The sequence below is a fragment of the Budorcas taxicolor genome, chromosome 4, assembly GCF_023091745.1.
Source record: "Budorcas taxicolor isolate Tak-1 chromosome 4, Takin1.1, whole genome shotgun sequence".
Lineage (NCBI taxonomy): Eukaryota > Metazoa > Chordata > Mammalia > Artiodactyla > Bovidae > Budorcas > Budorcas taxicolor.
In genome coordinates, this window is record NC_068913.1 from 58,436,447 (window position 1) to 58,454,747 (window position 18,301).

Here is an 18,301-nt window from a genome sequence, read left to right on the forward strand (position 1 = left end):
TCAGTTATTAGACTCTATCCTTTATTACCAGCTGCCATTTTAACTGCTGCTCCTTTCTTATCAGTTCAGATAAGGCAAGCAAGACTAAAAGTGAATGAATAATGACATGCTGTAGCTGGTACCTGCCTACATGTAGCCTAGAAGATAACAACTCCCCTCTTTCTGTCCTATGGGTGACATCTTCCTGGTCATGGGCCTGCTTAAATACACCCTGAAATGTACCCCCAAAGTTCCATCTCCCCATTCCACTGCTGTCATTGCTATTCTGCCAGTTTTTTTTAGTTTATAATTGTTTTTTTTTTTTAACTAGGGGATAATTGCTTTTCAATGTTATATTAGTTTCTGCTGTACAACAACATGAATCAGCTATATGTATACATAAATCCTCTCCCTAGCCTTCCACCACCACCCCCCAATCCCACCCCTTTAGGTCATCACAGAGCACCGAGTTGAGGTCCCTATGTTATACAGCAGCTGCCAATGTTTTTATCTTATATACTAAATACCTATGGGCATGTACACGCAGTCATCTATTCCCAGAGGTGTGTTGAATGGGCATGGAATCAGGGCTTAGCCCTTTTTCCTCATATGTGTGCTGTATAAAAGATAGTAGGTAACCAGGTAAGCATTTCATCCAGTTCTTTTGGTTGTTTGCTTCCATAGCCTGGTAAGATTTACACCTCTGATGTTTAAGTGAATGGAGTCATTTTTGCAAGACTTGACCTTCTACTGACATGAGTCTTTCAGAGGGTGATATGTTTGAGCAAGGATAGTTTTGCCCTTACCTAACAGTTTGGGCCCTTGTGTGAGGGGTCACTGTCCCAAGTGACACTGTTACTGGAAACTAGAAAACAGTGGTGTAGTGTCTAAACTTCAGATTAGCCAGGAATGCAACTAATCAGTTCTAATAAGACAAATAAGGCTCATGGAATCTTCTTGGGCCGAATCATGACCACTTATCCTCAGAAGTAGTGTTCCCATCAGCATCTACTGACTGGAACAACCATGAATTCTCCTCGGACAGAGAAAATTTTTAAAAATTGTGGTTTTCTAGACACCAAGAACTGGCCAGTGTTGAAGGTCACACGACTGCAATCTTGAGAATTTGAGGCGTGGAGGTTAATTCAATTTTTGTCTCTTAAAACAATAAAACTTGTAGAAATTACTTGGAAAAAATAAAACTTGGCTTTTCTGGAAATTACTAGGGCATGCTCTGATGGTAAGCCTTATTCTTCCCACAGGTCAGAGAATTGGCTTGTTAAGTCCATGGGGTGTGATTTGAAATAAGGAGGTGGTATCTTCATCCTTCCCCACACTTCCTTTTGCCTCCAGATAAATATTTCATCCAAATTAGGATTTCACTGGGGAGGAAACCCTAATTAGCAGTTGTCCGAGATTGACCATGGCAGTCAGATTCAGACACTCCCCTGGCCGGAGTCCTTTCTTCTGATATTTGTGTTCACCCGTTGGAAGCATGGCCAGAAGCAGCAGGGCTCATGGAGTATGTCCAGGTTGAAAGGAATCTCGCTGGGAGGAAATGTTGCTCTCTTCAGCTTCAAAAAAGGGGTAATGATGGTGATATGCAGACTTTGTAAAATTATCATAACAGTTTGACAGAAACATGAGAACTGATGGAAAATGATGCCTCCTTGTGATAAAAATAAGCGTTTGATTTGTTGGCTTCTAATTGAGAGTGAGACCAACTGTACCTTCTGCACATTTCCCCTGTATTTTAGAGATCTCATCAAAGTACTCAAGTGGTATGTGGACCGGATCACAGAAGCGGAGAGACAAGAGCACATCCAGGAGGTGCTGAAGGTAATGACACGCTGTGGATAGCACATCATAGCCCAACAGTGCTGCTGCGTGGTGATGCCTGAGCAAATTGCCTTCCTCTGCACAGGCAGTAATCGCTGATGATGTATCACTGACATTCCAATTCAGTGATCTTAATCAGTTTGTGGCTGCTCCAGAGATGATGAGATTTGAAAAGAACTTTGCCAGACTTGCCCACTGGAACCTCCCTGGCATTAAATCCTTACTCCTCCAGGCTCTGAACACTTGAAATCTAGAAGGAAGGGTTGAGAAGACAAGACCACAGATGAGCAGTTAAGCTTAGAAGTCGCCTGTTCTTGCCTCTACCACTCTGACAGAGACCATCTGAGAACCATTTGTCTTACACTTTAAGGGCTTCCCTGGTAGGTCTGCTGGTAGAGTCCATCTGCAATGCAGGAGACCCCGGTTCAATTCCTGGGTTGGGAAGATCGCCTGGAGAAGGGATAGGTTACCCACTCCAGTATTCATGGGCTTCCCTGGTGGCTCAGACAGTGAAGAATCCACCTGCAATGTGGGAGACCTGGCTTCAATCCCTTGGTTGGGAAGATCCCCTGGAGGAGGGCATGGCAACCCAATCAAGTACTCTGGCCTGGAGGATGGCTTAGCAGAAATCATAATGAGGAAACCTGAGGTTTTACGGGGTCTCGTGGTTTAACACTGCCCATATCTCTGGGCCCTACGAGCTCTGTATATATGAAGATGTTGATACCTTTCTTGCAACATGTTTGTAAAGAATCTACCAATAGATTCTTTTTTAAATTAATTAATTGATTTTAATTGGAGGGCAATTACTTTGCAATATTGTGATGGATTTTGCCATACATCATCATGAATCGGCCACAGATATGCATGTGTCCCCCACATCCTGAACCCCTCTCCTACCCCTCTCCCATCTGTCAGTAGATTCTTAAGAGGATTGTGCAGTAACGGCCTTGGCAGCCTTTTGATTTCTGTAATTGAGTACATAGTATTTGATGTCAGCAGATAAAGGTAAACAGGTGTACATTCTAGAAAACAAGCATTTTACTCATTACAAATTTGTCTTCTAGGGCTGATTGAAGGTAAAATGCAAGTGGCAAGAAAACCTACCAGCAAAGCAGAATTATTTTTGAAAAACAGACCACCATATCTTTGTTAATTATATTAAAATCATCTGAGGATCAAAAACATTTAATGTTCATACCTCTTTAAGAATTACATAGAATTTAAAAATTATACTTTTCCTCTCATTAGGTATTAGAGAAAAACAGCTCTTTCACTATGAGTAAATATTGTTCAAAAATCACACAGGGCCTTAGTACTTAAGTCAATAGTTTAAAAGTCTAATGTTGTACTATAGTTTTGTGTTGTGTCATTGTTAAATAAATACCTTTGATTTTCTTTGAAACTAACATTTTAAAAATTTTGTTTTAAGGCCCAAGAATATATTTTTAAGTATATTGTTCAGTCTCGAAGGCTGTTTTCCCTTGCCACTGGAGGACAGAATGAGGAGGAATTTCGCTGCTGTATTCAGGAACTGCTCATGTCAGTTCGTTTTTTTCTTTCACAAGAAAGCAAAGGATCTGGAGCATTATCTCAATCACAGGTAATTGTTTTTTCATCTCTGCTGAATAGAGGAAAAAATGAGTCCAATTTATTTATTTTTACATAGCCGCCTAAGTGAATATTTTCTCCATCAGCATTTCATAGCTCCAGGTTATATTTGTAACTTAACTGACTTGGAATAGCCTTTTAAAAAGTCCCCCAGCTTCTGAGCACCAGCAGAGCAAAAGTTGGTAATGTCTTCCTTTGGATTGTTACCACCCTGAATGGAGAGCCTGTTGGTTTGCATCGGCCTCCATTCCAGTTTCTAGAACTCACACTGGTGATTGGAGACACCCTGTCAATGTCACCTGTGGGGAGGTATTTTTCTCTAGCTAGTTTGCTACTGGAAGGACTGATGCTGAAGCTCCAATCTTTTGGCCACCTGATGTGAAGAGCTGACTCATTGGAAAAGACCCTGATTTGGGCAAGACTGAGAGCAGGAGGAGAAGGGGGCAACAGAGGATGAGATGGTTGGATGGCATCACTGGCTCAATGGACATGAGATTCAGCAAACTCCAGAAGATAGTGGAGGACAGAGAAGCCTGATGTGCTGCAGTCCATGGGGTCACAGAGAGTGTTGTTTTGAGCAACAAAAACAACAACCTGCAGTTGTTTTCCCCAAGCCTGCCTTTTTTTTTCTTTTTTTTTTTTGCTACACTGTGTGAGCAGTTCCCCAACCAGGGATGGAACCCAATCCCAGGAATGAGACTGGTGAGTCCTAACCACTGGACTGCCAGAGAATTCCCTCGTGCAGTATTGTAATCCATGCACCTGAGGCTCATTGTACTGGTCTCGGCTAAACTGCATGTTGTTTTGTTTTCAGTTGACCCTAATCATCCTGGGAGTTATTTTCTATCACCAGTGCTCAGCGGTTGCTGCCAAAGTATATTACCAGAAGTAGCTCTCATGTTTTGTTTAAGAACAGGATCTATCTACTTTTCAAATAGTGTGCTGAGAGGTCATTGTGCTGAGAGGTCATTGTGCTGAGAGGTCATTCTGAATATCTTTCTCTACACTTTCTTAATACTTCTTGTACCTGTTTAATTCTAAAAACTTGATTTAAAAACCTGTCAGATGGAGAAGCAACTTCTTTATTACTTTCCCCTGGAGACTTGAGACTTAAAATCACTGTGAATTTGGATGCAAAAAGGGATATTAGGAGACTAGATCCCTAGCAGTATTGTTGTAACTTGGTATTGTTTGCCATTTGGAAGGCATTATATATAAAGGCAAAACACTAGAAATGTACAACTCCCCTCCAATAATAATGCCATGTTTTTCTGACTATTTGGGAGCTGTTCTTGTTACTTTCTTCGTTGCAGAGGTGGACTTATCTTCCATCTGGGTAAGGATGTTGTTGTTCACTCACTAAGTTGTGTCTGACTCTTCTGTGACCCCACAGACTATAGCCTACCAGGCTGCTCTGTCCATGGGATTTTCCAGGCAAAAATACTGCAATGGGTTACCATTTCCTTTTCCAGGGGATCTTCCCAACTCAAGGATCAAACCTGCATCTCCTGAATTGCAGGTGGATTCTTTTACCACTGAGCCACCGGGGAAGGCCCTGAGTAAGGATACGGGCTCTTTTATTATCATTTTGGCTTCTCTTGTTAATGATACAATCACTGAACTTTATGAGACTTGCCAGAGATCTCAATGTCAAGTTGCCAACTAATCAAACCTTACTTATCAGCTGGTGATATTTGAAAAGGATATTACAACAGGCAAACCATATATTCCTTTAGATCAAAATTCTCAGAAGTTCACTGCTTTTATAAAAACTGTTGAAAATTTCAGTTTTCATTTTGAGATTTTTCTTTAAAAAAAAAAGAAAAACCTCTATCAAGGATATAACATACCTAATTCATAACTGAAAAATATTCTTCTACTCTCAAGAGTAACCTTAAGTCGTGGTTTCTCAAATGAGAATGTCTTGCTATGGACTCATGAGATTTTTTTCTTCTTTAAAGTTAGAGGAACATTCTTTTGCCTTAGTTATGTTATGCTGAATCCTAGCCATCTCTCTGAGAGATTTGGGCTCTGAGGTACAGCCATGATATAGAGCAGCTTCCTTTTCTATATTTAACCTCCAACTGCTCCTGGTTCTCTAAATTCTACCCCTCCATCAGGATAGTGAAGCAACTGGAACTTCCCTTGGACGTGCAGTGGTTAAGACTTCACCTTCCAAGGCAGGGGGTGTGGGCTGTATCCCTGGCTGGGGAAGTAAGATCCCAAATGCCTTGGGGCATGGCCAAAGAGAAATTAAAATATTAAAATATTTTTTTTTTAATAGTGAAACTTTCACACCTTCAAAGAATCATATTTGACTCTTCTTTTTCGACTGTTAGCTTTTTATCAAGAGGTAATACATAAAACGTGTACATAGTTTCTTAGTTTGGTGCTAAGAGAAAATTTATATAAAGAAGTGGTTAGTTTTCTTCATTAAGCAAGGAGGACTTTGCCCCTCTATATTTCGGGAGGAAGGAGAATTTTAAACACTTCTTCCCATTCCAAGTCCCCCTTTGACCCCACACGTTCATAGCTCTCTCTTCTAAGATGGAAGGTGTCACTAATCTGGTTGATCCAATATGTTAGGTTTCTGTCACTGCACAACAAATGGCCATGCTGGTGTTAGATGACACCCATTTATCAGGTCAGATTCTGTAGATCAAAAGATGTGGTTGGCTTTTTGGCTTAGGGTCTCTTGTAGCCAAAAGCAAGCTTTGACGGCTTACCTGGAGGCTCTTGGGAGGAATTCACCTTCTAGATCTTTCAGACTTTGGACAGGAATCAGTTTCCTTATGAGTGAGAGTCCCATTTCCTTGCTGACTGTCAACCAGAGGTGGGGAAGGAGCTCTTAGCTCTTAGCTCCTGGAGACCACTCACATTCCTTGGTGTATGGCCCCTCCAATCCTCAAAGCCAGGCACAGTTTATCAAATCTTTCTCATGCTTCAGATCTCTGAATTCCCCCACCATATGTCAGAGAACACTTCTGCCTGGGAACAGCATCAGGGGACAGGTTTCTTGGAGATCATCTTGGAACTCTGCCTACCGTTTCCAGAGCCAAGGATAGCCTTTGGTCTGGATTCTTGCCTTCAACACAAAAGTCCCAGTTTCCTTGCTCCATTTTGGATTTTTTCCATGTGAGTTACAACTCAGCAAATTCTGTCTCCTGGAGGCAGAATAGGCCATCCCAGCAATCCTTCCAGTTGGATCAGTAGACAGCTTTTCTGTAGAGCTGATACTGCTAGGAGGTTCATTTGGTCCTCCTGGCCTAAGCCCCACCTGCTAATAATTCTTTCCTTGGGAGCAGGACAGAAGGCTAACTCAGCTGTCTGTAGTCGATTCCAAGGACAGCTCTCTACCGTGGGAACCCCAAGAAAAGAAGAATGGTGGAAGACATTGAGCCCTGAGACCCTGCCCCAAATTCCTATTAATTATCTTTTCTCTTTTTGTCTTGGACACCAGGAAGATCAAACAATATCATGTTTTTATTATTTGCAGTAAAAATCTTTAGCTTAGATACCTGTGCAAGTCTCTTTCTACCCTCATCACAAGGTCTTTTTCTTTATCCTTTTTAATAATTGCATGTTACACTGCAGGCACAAATATCTTTTTGAAATAAAGAGGTATAAATAAAGAATTGACACATACATTAACGGAGTTCTGAGGAACATCAAGTTAGGTGACTTTTTAGTGATCAGAAAGCTGGCCTCATTTAATTTTTTTAAGCTTAATCTTATGACTCAGTTCTTTGCAGAGTGAAATGAAGGTTATATAAATATACTCTTTACCAAAAAATATCTGGTTATTAATTTTAAAAGCATTCAAGTAGATCTATAATTTTTAAAAGCCAAAGGGAGAACATAGCTGTTGACCCTAGCACCTTGAACATTCTGATGGTTCCGACATCAGAAACAGGTCTCGGCTCTTCAACATATTTCTGCTACTGCTATATAGGTAGATACCAAAGTCCACAAATTTGAATTCAATTCTGTGTTTGAATCATCAGCACATGTAGACCTGACCCACTTTCTGCTGGTGTCAGATCTCATTGGTAAATCCGACAGCCGTTGATTCTCAGCATATTAGAAACATGTGCCTCTTCCTCCACCAGGTGGTTGATCAATTTTTCTTTCCATTGCCCTCCTTTTGTGGAATTTTAAAAGGCTGAGTTTGTTTTGATGTACAGTCTTAGCCCAATTTTTAAAGTATGCCCTTCAGGGTTTGATGTTAGCATCTATTTTTTTTCTTTAAAAAAATAATGATCAGGTTTATTTATTTATGTAAACAATATTGTTCTAAATACACACAGTTTTGGATTTTCATTAGATCTTGAAGTAACCTGAGGGATTATGCTAATGATCTTGTCATTTTACAGGTGATGAAACTGAAACCTAGGGGATTAAATGACTTGCCCAAGGTCACAGAGTTGATTAGAAGTCAGGCTAGTCCTACATATAATCTTATGCTTTCTGATGTCCTATGTTTTTTCTTTAATCATAAATTGAGTGTTTTAGGGAATTAATGTGTTTGGCTTCTTAAAGGTAAATGAGATTTAAATGAGCACTTGAGAAAGCTTCTCCAAAAAGAATGAAACATAAATAATTACAATCCAGGTCTTGGCTGAGTATTCCTTCCATGTGATCACGCTGCCTTCTGCTGAATCTGTGGGGGTTTTTTCCATCACTTTGCTAATGTCGGTTGTTTTACAGGATTTCCCAGTTTTTACTATGTTGTACCTTTGCATATTTTGAAAAATTGCTCCATTTTGGTATGCCTTTTCCCCCTAAATTTTGCCCTTTTAGTCTTTTTAGATTTGGGTACCAGAAGCATTTGACGTTCTATTTCCTACCATTTAAAAATATTTGTCACAGTCTTAAACTCACTGACATTTTTATAGCTGATTTCTCAGGGCATATCTGGGAATTGACTTAAATTTCTTCTTTTAAAGGCTGTGTTTCTGAGCTCCTTCCCAGCTGTGTATTCGGAGCTGTTGAAGCTCTTTGACGTCCGGGAGGTGGCCAACTTGGTCCAGGACACCCTGGGCAGTCTGCCGACCATCGTGCACGTGGATGACGCCCTGCAGGCCGTTAAACTGCAGTGCATTGGCAAGACTGTGGAAAGCCAGCTCTATACCAACCCAGGTAAGGTGTTGGGTTTCTCAGATGAAAGAGTGTCTCTAGAAAGCCATTACTTACATTTTCTAGTCATAGGCCAGCAGAAGCAATTTAAAAAGGAAACTAAAAACTTCTTTCTCAGAAGCATTGTGTATTTGGATGGTAGAATGAGTTTATTAAATAGTCAGACACAAAAGTATGGCTCTTAAAACTTTATTTCTGGAAAGAGTGAAAATTCTAATAATTAAATTGTTAATTCAGATCACAACAAGTTGTAGTGTAGGGCATGCTTTTTTCCTTGCTGTAGATTTTTTTTCTTTTAACATTCAACAAAATTAAAAATTTCTGAGATGCCTACAGGAACCTGCTATAATCCTTGTTTGTTGATCTCAATTGTCCTTAGAAGTTTCCCATCAATATGTGTTCTGAAAGTGAGTGAAAGTTTCAGTGTGTTGTCATTTTTTATATATTTTATCCTAATAGCAAGGGACTACTTGCTAAGTTGATTTTGTCATAATTTTTTTTTGGTTTAGCTGCTAAGTCATGTCTTATTCTTGCGACCCCGTGGATGGTAGCCTGCTAGGCTCCTCTGTCCATGGGATTTTCCAGGCAAGAATACTGGAGTGGGCTGCCGTTTCCTTCTCCAGGGGATCTTCCCAACCCAGGAATCGAACCCAGGTCTCCTGCATTGCAGGCAGATTCTTTACCGACTGAGCTATGAGGGAAGCACATCTTGTTTTCCTCTAGGTTTTGTTATTTTTTTTTAAATAATAAAATGCCAGTCTCACTTTGAATTTTATTTTAAAAGGTTTCCATCATTATCACTGAATCAAAAACTTTTAAAAATTATTTTTTTGAGAAATCTCTTTTCACATGAATACATATACGTGTGTGTTGTATTTTTGACATAGGTCTAAAATAGAGTTAAGAAACCATTTTTACATTATTTTATTGTGAAACACTTTAAACATAGAAACTAGACTAGAGCATAATAAACCTCAACAATGGGAGATAGTTACTTTAGATCTTCTAAGAGATTTCTCATTATAGAACTAGGCCCTCTTGTATATACTCACTTCCTTCATATATGTTTCCACTGTCAGATTCATTTCTGTTTTCTATGCCTTTATTCTATCACTATAAAAGCATCAGTCTTTACCTTTTCAAAGGTTTCCACTGTCAGATTCATTTCTGTTTTCTATGCCTTTATTCTATCACTATAAAAGCATCAGGTTTTACCTTTTCAAGTTTTTCATCTTTTAGTCTTTATGTAATATGATCTTGAATGTCATTCTGTAGAGTGCTTCTTTTTGATTAACATTGCACTTGTTAATTCTTCCATGCTATTAGACGTAGCTCTCGTTCTTTTTTCCTGTTATACAGTAGTCCCATGAGTATTTGTATATCGTGGTTAATCTATCTTTTCTCCTGTTGATAGACTGTTAGTATGTTTCTGATTTTTTTCTGAGATAACGTTTCAATGAAAGAGGCTTCAGCCTTCTGATTTCTCCCCACGAAAACACATCTCATCCTGGAAAGAAAGATGCTTCGTGCAGTAGTTTTCAGACTGCACCCCTCAGAGCCCTAGGGTTCTTCTGCAGTGATTAGGCCTTCCTTGAGGGTGGAGAATAGGCGGTATGAAGTAGAAAGGATGAAGGTCCCAACTAGACATCCAGATTTGACTAGAATATCAATTCTGTCAATATCAATTACCAAACTAAGAAGAGTTCATTCTCCTATCAGAGGAATTGGTGATTTTTACCATATTTCTCTCTTACTGGCTAGATAATTCTTTGTTAGGTTAAAGTCTGACACAGAGCAACGTAGATAATGAAAACCATTTTTAAATGTAAGGAAATTATTTTTGTTCATTATTGCCCCTAGGAGATGTGTTCTGTCTGTGGACTCAGTTCCCTGTTGATTACTGATGCTCAGGAGGTGGTAGAGAAATCATACTGGGTCTCTGTGGGAGGTGGTGAGATTATTTACTGGGGCCAGAATAGAAGGACTCAGACCCAGGGAACGTGAACCCCGAAAGGCCTCCAGTGCTGGGGATTAGTGATGTGGAAGAGGGGGAGGGGAAGCCCGCTTCACGTGTTCTGTGGGACACTCCTCGTGGAAGGTAATTATGGGGAAACATAAACTTCTGAGAAACAATGTGACTCGCGATCAATGGAACACATTGAAGCACATTCACAGATCCTAGTAAGAGGCTTGACTTCCATCAGTGCCCCCAGGAAGATGGGATTAGTGACTCACTGAGCTTCCCAGGTGGCACTAGTGGTAAAAAAAAAATTACCCAGGAACCATAACAACAGCAACAAGGAAAAACCATGAATAGCATCACCAAACGATGGTGAAATCAGATTCATGTTTTAGATAAGTTTTGACCTGTTAGTTTCCTGCTGGTACCACAGCGACTACCACAAACTTAGTGGATTCATGTAACTCAAATTTCTTATGTTACATTTCCTTAGGGCAGAAGTCCAAAATGCTTCTCACTGGCCTAAAATCAGGGTGTGGATGGAGCAACATTCCTTCGTGTACTGTCTAGGGAATAATTTGTTTTCTTGCCTCTGACAGCTTCTAGAGGCTGCCTACATGCCCCCCTCCTTCATCTTTAAAGCCAGCAGTTTAGCATCTTCACATCTCTGATGGTCTAGCTGCTTTCACTTGTAAGGACCTCTATGTTTACATGGGTCCCACCTAGATAATTCAGGATAATCTCCCCAGCTCAGCATCCTTATTTTAATCATTTCAGAAAAATCTCTTTAACATAATCTATTCACATAACATATTCACAGGTTCCGAGAATTAAGATGTAGATATCTTTGAGGGGAACAATTTATTCTGCCTCCTACATAGGGGTAAAACCAACAGTTTAAAAGCAGTGTGATGGTATAGCTCCATATATAAAAGGCAAAAACACTCAGGAGTCTATGAATTTTATTTACTTGTTGGAAGTAAAATAAATGGAACATGAAGTCCTACTGTTATATGAGTACACACATCTTGGCCAGATGGAAGTTACAAATGATGCTTTGCTGATTAAAATTATAAATCTGAACAGGGGAAAATAAAATAGGGATAAGTACATTACACATATCAACTGGCTATGTATTGAGCTGAAGACAAAGTATTTAAGTCATGATGGCCTTAATGACAGTTCCATTTCTCAGAACACTGAGTATGGCAGAGATAATTGCTACTCTGAGCTGAATTCTGATCAACAAAGATGAACTGGTTAGTGATAGAGAAGTGAGAAGGATCTGAGAAAGTGACCTCATTTTCTGGGGCATTCATATTAGCCAGAAAGGCGTACAGAGTACAGTCAGCCCATGCTTTAAGAAAATAGATTTCAGAATATTTTGGAAAACAAGACTATAGATGTTACAAGCTCCTTAGGAAAGATAGAAAGTTCTGAAAGTTGTCACTGTACTAGAATCCTATATTAGGCTTCTCCAGAGAAGTAGATACAATTTGTGTGTGTGTGTGTGTGTGTGTGTGTGTGTGTGTGTGTGTAGATTTATTGTAAGGAATCGTCTTATGTGTTTGTGGAGGCTGCTGAGAAGTCCCAAAATCTGCAGTTAGCAAGTTGGAAATTCAAAGTTGGTGACATAGTTCTAGTCTGAGTTCCAAGGCCTAAAAACCAGGAGAGGTGTTTGTATAAGTTCCAGTCTAAATCTGAAGGCAGGAGAAGGTGGATATCTAAGCTGAATGACAGGCAGAGAGTAAACTCTTCTTTACTCCACCTTTTCTTGTATTCAGAGCTTCAACGGATTAGGTGAGGCCCACCCATGTTGGGGTTTACTTAGCCTACCAAATCACACATAATTCTCATGAAGAAATACACTGGCACACCAAAGATAGCATTTAACCAAATACCATTTAACCAATACCTCCCATGGCACAAACTGACATATAAAATTAACCAGTGCAAACCCCAAAGAGAAAAAAAGTGGAGGAGATATGCAAAGGAAGCAGTATGGCTGCAGAATACTCCCAGTTGAGCTTATATTAGAAATTAACACTCACAGAAGGCAAAGAGGGACACACAAGGTCAACACCACAGAAGGGAACAACAAAGGTAGGAAGGTGGTAGGAAGGTTCAAGCCATCTTGAGTTAAGAGGCAGAGGGCAGCCTCAGGGCTGGAGGCATTCTACGGCTAGGCAGAGTCCCACAAGGTGAAAGTCTAGGGTAGCTGACCAGACCTGAAAGACTTAGCTCAGATTTGAAATTTAAGCAGCTTGGTGTTCCATGTCTAAGTCATCTGGGGTCCAGGCAGGCTTATTTAAGGTATAAAAGTTGAGCTGCTCACTTTTCCTTTTCTCCCCACAATTCTATTCTTTCTGTTTTTCGAAGGCCAGGAAAAGGTCTCAGTGATGCTGGAGAAGACAGCTTGCCATGAGTAAAGAGCAGATTTGAAGGACAGAGGTTGAGGCAGGGGGAGGCAGAAGCATGGCGAATGGGAGCTGAGTGGCAGTTGAAGTTGGGGGAGTGAGAAGGTGGGCGCTGAGTCTTCTCAGACCACAGGGCAGGCTCTGGGGGACTGTGGTTTTGCCTCCGTTTTCACTGGGCCCCATCGCTTGGTGCTTGACTTGTTCAGCAGAGGTCTGCGGTCATTCCCAAGCTATTTGCTTGCTAAGATAAGGTCATACGTGTTTTTACTTTGGGATAATTGAGCAGTTTCTCAGGCAAACCACGGTGTAGATAATAGAGGTGAGCATAAACGCACTGAGTGTGTAGTGATAAGAAACATGCTGATGCTGCTTTCTGTTCCCACAAACTGAAGAACCAGGTGTCTTAGGGATTTCGTGAGAAAGTACCCAGAAGTCATTGTTTTTTCCTTTTGCCAGAAACCCCCCAGTTCTCTGTTAGCTCTTTTGTGGACTTGATAGCCGCAATGAAAAAGTAAAGGAGAAAGGGAGGAAGGTGGACTGTAAGACTGTTTGTAAGGACATCTTTGTTGTTGTTGTTTTTAATATTTGGCTGCACTAGGTCTCAGTTGTGGCATGCAAGATCCGGTTCCCTGGGCAGGGATCAAACTGGGGCCTCCTGCACTGAGACTGTGGCATCTTAGCCACTGGACCATAGGAAAGTCCCCATAAGACTGTTTTTAAAGTTTATTCTGGGAACGAATGCCTCTACCTGTCCATCCCACCCCCCCATTTTAGGCCACAATATAAAAAAAAGGATGTGTGATGGTGTATCTATTAATTTGATGACTTGAAGAATAAAATCTTACTACAGGTGATGAGTGCCTGTAGCTTTTCTTTCTTTGAACTTTAGGTAAAGCTGAGTTGAGTATTGACTTTTCTTGCACTGTAATTAAATTTCTTTCACGTTAGAAAATGCCACTTGCTCACAACTTTTCTATTAACCACAGCTTACATTGTAGCAGACAGGCCTTGTAAAGATGCACGGAGTTGCAGGAATGAAGAATGCTCTTTTTCCCCTCAAAGTAGAATGAGAATGCCCTGCCCACCCACCTGGTCCCTTCTCAGTGTTACTTCACTCTACTTGGAACCGACTTTCTACTGTTCTGAAATCTGAATCAAGTTGATCCATCTTTACCCTTCAGGATTCAGTTGAACTCTCATTTTCTCAAGAAATCTCTTATCTGCCTCACCCATCCCATTATCAGTCTCATTCTTTGGCTTTTTACTTCTTGGATAACCTAATGCATCTGTAATAACTGAAGAATTGGTGATTTAGTTGTTTCAAGTCTGTCTCTCCCCCCTCATCCCAGAAGAGTGTAAAATAACATGGGTTGTATTTATCCTGAAGACAGTTTTATCTCTAGCTTCCATAACAGTGCCTGGTGCGTAATAGACACTTGATAAATGCTTCATGAATGCTATGTACTAGGTCATGACCAGGATCAGGATGGAGCAGGAATTGTTCAGTCACTCAGTCGTGTCTGACTCTCTGTGACCCCATGTACTGCAGCATGCCAGGCCTCCCTGTCCATCACCAACTCCCGGAGCTTACTCAAACTCATATCCATTTTGTGAGTGATGCCATCCAACCGTCTCATCCTCTGTCATCCCCTTCTCATCCTTCCTTCAATCTTTCCCAGCATCAGGGTCTTTTTAAGTGAGTCAGTTCTTCGCATCAGGTGGCCGAAGTACTGGAGTTTCAGCTTCAGCATCAGTCCTTCCAATGAATATGCAGGACTGATTTCCTTTAGGATTGACTGGTTTAATCTCCTTGCCGTCAAAGGGACTCTCAAGAGTCTTCTCCAGCACCACAGTTCAAAAGTGTCAGTTCTTCAGCGCTCACACATCCATATATGACTACTGGAAAAACCATAGCTTTGTCGGCAAAGTAATGTCTCTGTTTTTTAAGATGCTATCTAAGTTTGTCATAGCTTTTCTTTCAAGGAGCAAGTGTCTTTTAATTTCATGGCTGCAGTCACTGTCTACAGTGATTTTGGAGCCCAGGAAGAGAAAATCTGTCACTGCTTCCCTGCTTTTCCCCTTCTATTTGCCATGAAGTGATGAGACTGGATGCTATGATCTTAATTTTCTGAATGTTGAGTTTTAAGCCAGCTTTTTCACTCTCGTCTTTCACCTTCATCAAGAGGTCCTTTAGTTACTCTTCACTTTCTGCCATTATAGTGGTATCATCTGCATATAGGTCGTTGATATTTCTTCCGGCCATCTTGATTCCAGCTTGTGCTTCATCCAGTCCAGCATTTCTCATGATGTGCTCTGCATATGAGTTAAATAAGCAGGGTGACAGTATACAGCCTTGTCACATTCCTTTCAGAATTTTGAACCAGTCAGTTGTTCTATGTCAGGTTCTAACTTGCTTCTTGACTTGTATACATGTTTCTCAGGAGACAGGTATGGTGGTCTGGTACTCCTGTCTCTTTAAGAACTTTCCACAGTTGGTTGTGATCCACACACTCAAAGGCTTTAGCATAGCCATGAAGCAGAAGTAGATGTTTTTCTGGAACTCCCTTGCTTTCTCCATGATCCAGGGTATGCTGGTGTTTGATCTCTGGTTCCTCTGCATTCCTTAGTATTTTGCTTTAAGGGTGGGAGATTGAATCCACTGGATAAGAAACCTGGGCCATGCAGAGATCATTCCTAGCCCTGGGCTGTTGCCTACCTGTGTGGTACTGACTGTGTGTGCATGGCAGGAAGCCCCTAAATCATCATCAGTCCTGTCCATTCTGAGCATTTTCTGTCCACCAGTGTCTGAAGGGCTTGTTTGCAGGTTCTGTTGATGTCTGTGACATTAGCAGTTAATTTCCTGGTATCTTGGATCACAAAGGCCTAAACCAACTCTGATTTCAGGGCTTTCTGTCCTGCTGGTGCTTCCCTGCAGCCAGCCACAGCCGGACCCCCTGCCCACCTGGGGTACCATCTCCGCATCCTGAGGCTGCCACAGAGCACCTGCTTGGGAGTCCTGCTGGTGTCCAGCCTATACTGGGACAGTTGGTGGAGAATGGCTGGAAACCCTGCATGCCCCTACAGGACTCACGGCCCTCACTCACTAGGGGACAGAGGACTACAAGGATGATTGTCTAAAGCTTTGTTGCTAGAGGAACAAAAATGAGAACTTTCCTTGAAATTAACCTCAAGGAGGAAGTTAGTTTATCAGCATTTCTTAGCTGCTGCTTCCTCTTCCTAGTCCCACACCTTTCGAAAATTGCTAATGGGATCTGAAGCCTTCTCCAGATGATCTTCCCAATCCAGGAATGGAACCGGGGTCTCCTGCATTGCAGGCGGATTCTTTACCAGCTGAGTCACCACAGAAGCAATACGTGAACCGTGAACTTCCAGATGTTCAAGCTGGTTTTAGAAAAGGCAGAGGAACCAGAGATCAAATTGCCAGCATCTGCTGGATCATTGAAAAAGCAAGAGAGTTCCAGAAAAACATCTATTTCTGCTTTATTGACTATGCCAAAGCCTTTGACTGTGTGGATCACAATCAACTGTGGAAAATTCTGAAAGAGATGGGAATACCAGACCACCTGACCTGCCTCTTGAGAAACCTATATGCAGGTCAGGAAGCAACAGTTAGAACTGGACATGGAACAACAGACTGGTTCCAAATAGGAAAAGGAGTATTTTAAGGCTGTATATTGTCACCCTGCTTATTGAACTTCTATGCAGAGTACATCAGGAGAAACGCAGGGCTGGTAAAAGCACAAGCTGGAATCAAGATGGCCGGGAGAAATATCAATCACCTCAGATATGCAGATGAAACCACCCTTATGGCAGAAAGTGAAGAGGAACTAAAAGCCTCTTGATGAAAGTGAAAGTGGAGAGTTTAAAAGTTGGCTTAAAGCTCAACATTCAGAAAACGAAGATCATGGCATCTGGTCCCGTCACTTAATGGGAAATAGATGGGGAAACAGTGGACACAGTGGCTGACTTTATTTTGGGGGGCTCCAAAATCACTGAAGATGGTGACTGCAGCCATGAAATTAAAAGACGCTTACTCCTTGGAAGAAAAGTTATGACCAACCTAGATAGCATATTCTAAAGCAGAGACATTACTTTGCCGACTAAGGTCTGTTTAGTCAAGCCTATGATTTTCCCAGTGGTCATGTATGGATGTGAGAGTTGGACTGTGAAGAAGGCTGAGCACCGAGGAATTGGTGCTTTTGAACTGTGGTGTTGGAGAAGACTCTTGAGAGTCCCTTGGACTGCAAAGAGATCCAACCAGTCCATTCTGAAGGAGATCAGCCCTGGGATTTCTTTGGAGGAAATGATGCTGAAGCTGAAACTCCAGTACTTTGGCCACCTCATGCGAAGAGTTGACTCATTGGAGAAGACTCTGATGCTGGGAGGGATTGGTGGCAGGAGGAGAAGGGGACAACAGAGGATGAGATGGCTGGATGGCATCACCAACTCGATGGACGTGAGTTTGAGTGAACTCCAGGAGTTGGTGATAGACAGGGAGGCCTGGCGTGCTGCGATTCATGGCGTCGCAAAGAGTCAGACATGACTGAGCGACTGAACTGAACTGAACTGAACTGAATGGGAGCTGGCTTTATCTCTTTGTGTACAGACAAAATAAAAAGTAAGACACACCATACAGTGAGCTCTATCTGAGAATCTGAATCTGAGTGTTTTGACCCTTTCAAGGACAGAACCTGCATAACAGAGTCTACTGTTTAGAAACTTCCTGTATGTTCAAGTCTGTGTTTTGTTTTTTCTTTGAGCCTTTTTCTGTTTTCCTTTGAGCCTTCTTGATGACTCCAGGTGTTTCGTTTTAAAGGTAAGAATTAGCATTTTAACCAGTCAGCTCTTTTGGGATTTACCCCTCGATTCTATCGTGTGCATTGGCTGATATTGCCCTAGTAATGGAGAAGCAGCAAATCTTCAGGCAACTCATATATTTCTTTTTCACACACCACACACTAATTATTTGTCTGCCTTACATTTTGGCAGTAGAGATTTCCTTAACAGTTGGTTGCAAATTGAATTTTAGAAATCAAATCCCACTGGCTGCAGGAACATATCAGATGAGCTTTATCTTCCTTTCTAATTAAGCATCACTAGGCAGTGACTCCTGTCATTTAAGCTTTCAGTTTCCTTTTCTTTGTTCTTGTCAAGTAATTGTTTTGTAAGTATAGCTCAGCTGGTACAGAATCCACCTGCAATGCAGGAGACCTTGGTTTGATTCCTGGGTTGAGAAGATCCCCTGGAGAAGGAATAGGCTACCCACTCCAGTATTCTTGGGCTTCCGTGGTGACTCAGCTGGTAAAGAATCCGCCCGGTTCCATTCCTGGATCAGGAA

At 41.4% G+C, this 18,301-nt stretch overlaps 1 protein-coding gene across 1 annotated transcript in view; it reads left to right on the top strand.

The window, feature by feature from the left end:
* DOCK4 (dedicator of cytokinesis 4) overlaps positions 1 to 18,301 on the top strand; it is a 467,343-nt gene that overhangs the window by 320,523 nt on the left and 128,519 nt on the right. Inside the window, exons 21-23 of the mRNA XM_052638395.1 lie at positions 1,737 to 1,818; positions 3,251 to 3,421; positions 8,376 to 8,568. Of these exons, the coding sequence (XP_052494355.1) occupies positions 1,737 to 1,818; positions 3,251 to 3,421; positions 8,376 to 8,568 (446 nt within the window). The remainder of the gene's footprint in view (positions 1 to 1,736; positions 1,819 to 3,250; positions 3,422 to 8,375; positions 8,569 to 18,301) is intronic.